Source organism: Galeopterus variegatus, unplaced genomic scaffold (assembly GCF_000696425.1).
Source record: "Galeopterus variegatus unplaced genomic scaffold, G_variegatus-3.0.2 Scaffold1582, whole genome shotgun sequence".
Lineage (NCBI taxonomy): Eukaryota > Metazoa > Chordata > Mammalia > Dermoptera > Cynocephalidae > Galeopterus > Galeopterus variegatus.
This window is the reverse complement of record NW_007727693.1, coordinates 189,224-194,847: the sequence shown is the minus strand read 5'-3', so window position 1 is coordinate 194,847 and position 5,624 is coordinate 189,224. Positions and strand designations below refer to the sequence as shown.

Below are 5,624 nucleotides of genomic sequence, written 5' to 3'. Positions count from 1 at the left end.
ATTTGTTCTCTATGTTGATGATTCAAAGCCTATATTTGATTATTTTGTTCTTTACTGATTTTGATGTAGATGTGAAATTTTTTCCTGTGTAATTCGTTTCCCCCCCAACTGTTTACCTCCTATTGCTTCCCTTTTATTTCTGTCTGTATCCTACCCAGCAACCTTCCCCCATACTCCAGTCTTATTATTTCATCTTTTGTTTTATTGCATCCTATGTAATTTCACTGATAGCAAAAGCAGTTGCCTAAAATTTATTGTTTCTATTAGTAAAGACTATTCAAAACTTCTTTCTTATTTTCCTATAATCTAAGTGCTGTTTATTTTCTTTTTTTACTGTCACTGAATTTTTTGAAAAACCTCTAGTTGCTTTTTCTCTGCACTTAGTTATAAGCAATCCTGTTTTAGATTGTATTTGTACCCATTGTTTCCAAACAAATAGGGTGGGTATGGTGTCTTTGTTCCCTCTTTGTATTTAACTAGTTGCTCCTAGAACCATGTGAACCATCTCAGATCCTATTCTGGAATTCTGATAAATACTTATACTGCTGTCCCTGGCCTGGTCTATTGTGCCTCATGTTATTACTTGGTGAAGTTTTGCTGGATCATGAACACTCTGCTGCTCCCCGTTATCTGGCTGTCAGAGTGCACAAAAGGCCAGAGCCCCCAGAGTGTGCTTCTCCCACGACTCTTCCTGTCTGTGCTCCTTCCTCCACATCTCAGCACACAGGGTTTAGGAGACAACTCTCATCCACTTCAGACCCTAGCCATTTAATCCCAGCTGGGAATGGAAGGTGTATTAGTCTGTTTCTGTTGCTTATAACAGAATATCTGAAACTGGGTAGTTAATAAAGAAATGAAATTTATTTATTACAGTTCTAGAGCCTGGGTAGTCCAAAGTCCAGGGAACACATCTGGTGAGGGCCTTCTTTTGGCTGAGAACTCTCTACAGGGTCCTGTGGCAGCCAAGGTGTCACATGGCAAATGGCTGAGCAGGAGAGAGCTAACCTGCTCACTTACCTTCCTTATAAAGCCATCAGAACCATGCCCATTACTACATGAATGGATCAACCCATTCACAAGGGCACAGTCTCCACAATTTAAACCTCTTAAAGGCCCCACCTTTTAAATACCATAATTGGATTTCTTCCTCTTTTAATGCTGTTATGATAGGGGGTCAAGTTTTCAATACATGAACCTTTGAGGGACATGTTTGTCCTATAGCAGAAGGTTGGAGAGCTGTTTTTTGAGAAGTCAACATAGAAAATACAGCAAAGATGAACGGGACTGAAATGATACTGGCCTTTGCAGGAAACAGTGATTTATGTTTCAAAAGTAGGAGCATATAGTAGATATGTAGAAATTGTCTACACCACTGGACTCAGCCAAAAATTGATTGGTTCACAATCTTTCTAGGATCTGGCAAAGTATTGACCTTTGAGCTTTCTTTATAATGTTATTATTATATTGGCATTCTTTATGTATTTTTTTATAGTTGATCTTGTGAGAAGAAGGGGCAAATCAGCCACTTTTAAGATCCCTCCCTACTCCATACAAATCTCCCTTGTGTGCTTCTGGGTCCATACTGTCTCCTGTTCCCCTTACCTCTCAAATGATTCTTTTTTACTTTTATTTGTGGGTTCCTCTTTCTCTACCTGCCACTAAAATATTTATGTTGCCTAAAGCTTTTTCTTAACTTTCATCTCAAACTAAATTTCTCTTGGGTTTTTTAATACAAATAGTCATGATTTAACCACCAACAATACTCACATCTTTATTCTGACTTTATTTTTGGAATCTAAAGGCATATTTTTATAGTCTACTTAGTATTATTACTTATTTAATCACCACTGTGCTCAACTTAAAATGTTAAAGCCTAAACTTCTCTTGCTAGTCAAATCAACTTCTGTAATTTTATTTAAATGTCAATGAATGGCACTCTTTTTCCATTTAGATTCAATTAGAAAATTGAGAGCTATTCTAATCTTCCATATCTCCTTCACTTCCCATATCCAATCCATCTTTAAGTTCTGCTGATTCTACTCCTAAATGTTTTCCTTATTCATTCCCTTGGTCTCCCTTTTTTGCTGCTATCCTGTTTCAGGAATTTACTACCTGACATCAGGTCTATTCTTTTGGCCCCTTCAGGGGTTTTCAGTTAGTAAAGAGATACTGTCTCAGTATCCCTGATCCATCCTCCACAAGTCAACCAGAGAAATTTTGCTACAATGCTGATCTTATCATGCCTGCTTATTATTTATTTGTGTCTCCTGATTGCTTTCAAAGTCAGATCTCAGTCCACTTCTCCAGTCCTGCCTCTCCCTGCTTCTAGCCTTGCACCTTATTCTATAACCGTAAAGAACTAGGATCCTTCTCTGTCCATGATGACACTACATATGGTGTTTCCTCTGACGGGGCTATTCTTCCATCCTCTACCCGTGTATTACATTCTGATTCATTTTTCAAGACTTAGTAATCATGTCTTTTTTGAGGCATTTTCCTAGGCTGGGTTCATTCTGCATCTTTTTGTAGTTTTCCCATAATGCCCTTTGCATGCACATATCATGGTCTGTATCACATTTATTTACTTGTTGCTTGTCTTTCTCCCCCACTTGTCCGAGGACTCTTTAAGGATAAGAACTGTGTTTTATTCAATCCTTATTCACAGTGCCTGATGCAAAGCACATGTTCAATACACATAGCTCATTGAATGAATGACTTCTTTTTCTTGTTGAGAATTGTAAAGAGAACAAACGAAGGTACTTTAAAAAGTTCATAGAAAGATTCAAATTATCTTTTAATTCTATAAGTGCCCTTATATCGTGAAAGTGAAGGTGGAAGGTAGCTAATGTGCACAGATGCTTACGAATGCCACATGTTTGTATTCCGAGGAGACTCATGTTGAGCTGTAAGTGGCATGGAATGAAACAGGCACGGTTAAGGATTCTCCGAAGAGGCTGCTGTCATGGTTCTTTCTCTCTTGGTTTGATCATTCTAGGGAGATTTGTGATTACTTTACGACTTGCACAAATTGTGGTGGGCATGACTTGGGACTCAGAGGGTCTAATTTTACTATTAGCTTTCTTATGTCTGTGATGAAGCCATTGAACATTTCTGGCTTATTCTTCGTCATCTACAAGCAGAGTTTTGGACTAAGCCAGTTATTTTCAAACTTATAAAAACCATGAAACCACTTTCTAAATTCAAAATCTTATGCATAAGGCCACTGGATGAGAGCAGAGCTGCTCCGGTTGACCGCTGAGGGTTTTATGTTTGACTTTTCTTTCTCTTCAGTGGCTTCTGTAAACACTTTGTGAATTAAAGTTTGCAAATTATTTGACCAATACTCTCTAAATGTATTTTCAGTTCTCATATTCAATTATGTTTTTTAAAATTAGAAAACGTTTTCTTTGGCATGAGGTGCACCAAAGCTGAACTTTCTCCATTTTGGTAAGAGCTGATATTTAGCTGGTATGCAATGATATTTGGTATTAGTGTATGGGATGTCTAAGGCCAATGTTCTTTCTAATTACTCCGATGTCTAATTATGTTGATTGATTGATGCCAACTCTGTACTAATTGTTAAATACTTTGTGTGGTTACTTTGGTTTCTAATTAATGCAATAACATGTGGATGTAGGAAAGGAAAAATTGTATATTAGCAGTTTTTCTTTTCTCTCCTCTCTACCTCCTTCCTTCCTCCTTTCCTTTTTAAAAATCATTTTTAATTATTCATTTGTTTGTCTTTAAATAATCTTTAGATATTGAAATTATACCTCAATTTTTACAAGTGCATTTTTAAGCTTTTATTTTCGATTTCCTACCCTAAAATAGTATCTTTCAAATATAGTTTTTTTGTGTTCACTTTGTTTCTTAAAGTAAAATAAATTTTTGCTTCAACAATTAGCTTGCCTAGTAAAAGGCTAAGTACAACTATTATTAATTACTCTGTTAAGCATTCCTTTGATACCCAGTCTCTAACGTACATATGAGATAATTGATTTTGTCAGACTCAGGTTTCTTATCATGGTAATATAGACAAGAATAGATAATGTAAAATTTCATAAATTATTCAAACATAAATTCTACCATCAGAAAATGTTATCATGAGAAATTATGTGATGCTTTTTTTTTACATTTGAGAAGTGACATTCATACTGCTTTTAACTTTTTGCTATACACATATAATGTAAATTTGAAAATAGTACATCTTATCAGAGTAACTTAGCCTGAATCACAGTAAAAGGTGAGCCTAAATGCTTTTAAAGTGAAAATATGTTAATGAATCATAAACATTGAATATAGTAGATTCACTATAATCACATTTCAATAGAACGGAATGATTTAGCCATGTTCATGGTAATTATCTACTGATGCTTGAAGTTATGACTTAAAGTTAAAAATTTTTATTATATTACAGCTTCAGTTTTTGCAAGAACTGACTTAGAATCTACCAACTTTTTTGGAATACATAATTTCATTTTGAAATTAAAATGATGGGATGCAGTTTAGTATTTTGCTAAACTCTTGTATCCATGTGTATTTGTGTAGCTCATCAGTGGTATCCAGTTGCCTCTTACTAACTCATCATCTAACAAAGCTGACACACTAGTCATTATAGAAGTTTTTGGTGTTCCGAATGATCAAATGAAACAGCAGACGCGTGTAATTAAAAAAAATGGTGAGCCCTAATATATCTTATTGAAATTCTATTAGACTTCTTATTGGAAAGCTTACAAATTATATACTGGTAGAGGTTTTATACATATTTATTATTCATAAGGCAATGATTTTGCATTATGTTCAAGATTACCAAAATGTCATATGCAGCAAAAACAATTTGATAATGAGTATGTTGTTTACGTATATTTTCAGAATATGGATTCAAAAATATAATCTCACCTGCAAAATTATTACTTTTTAAGAAACTTTTACCTCTTTTTAATGTTTTTCTTCATATCACTCAATTAAGAAAGACATTTTGACAGCTGCAAATCTACTTAGCTTCTAGTCTCAGTGTTAAAAAGCTTGTGATTGTTCTGACACAGCATATTACACATTTTTACCTCACTGCTTGAATTATTTTAGATCAAAAGTCTAGGAATGCCATAGAAACCTACTGATACAATATTTGGATTCATAATTCAGTCATTTTTTGCCAGAGGGAAGTGTAGGATTGGAAGGAATGACTTCAGTAAGATTTTCAGCATTCCGGCATCTCATGACATTTTATGTAGCACAGTACTGGCCTTGTCATTTATTCTCTGAGGTTGAAATAACTATGGAAATTTGAAAAGGACAGGTTTCTGGGATTCACCCTTAGTCAGAATCATCAGAAAACTTACAGTAATCCATTGCTTGTTCCCATCACCCTCTACTTGAATCTTCATGGCAAAATGCATAAAACTTTAATTTATTCAGTGCACGTCTTGTAGTACTATGATTTTAAAGTTTTAATTACATTGCCGAGTTTTACCAGAATAAACCTGCAGATATCCAATTTGGGTTAGCAAAGTTTACTTAGCCCCTGCTATGCTAAAAGCCTGATGCTAAGTATCAAGAGACTCAAAATCTCTGTTTATTAAATGCATTGTTAGGTACATCCCACTTAACTCCATTGTAGAGAG

General features: G+C 35.0%; 1 protein-coding gene across 1 annotated transcript in view; it reads left to right on the top strand.

Moving 5' to 3' along the window:
* PLCZ1 (phospholipase C, zeta 1) overlaps positions 1-5,624 on the top strand; it is a 62,659-nt gene that overhangs the window by 52,600 nt on the left and 4,435 nt on the right. Inside the window, exon 11 of the mRNA XM_008577816.1 lies at positions 4,549-4,678. Within this exon, the coding sequence (XP_008576038.1) occupies positions 4,549-4,678 (130 nt within the window). The remainder of the gene's footprint in view (positions 1-4,548; positions 4,679-5,624) is intronic.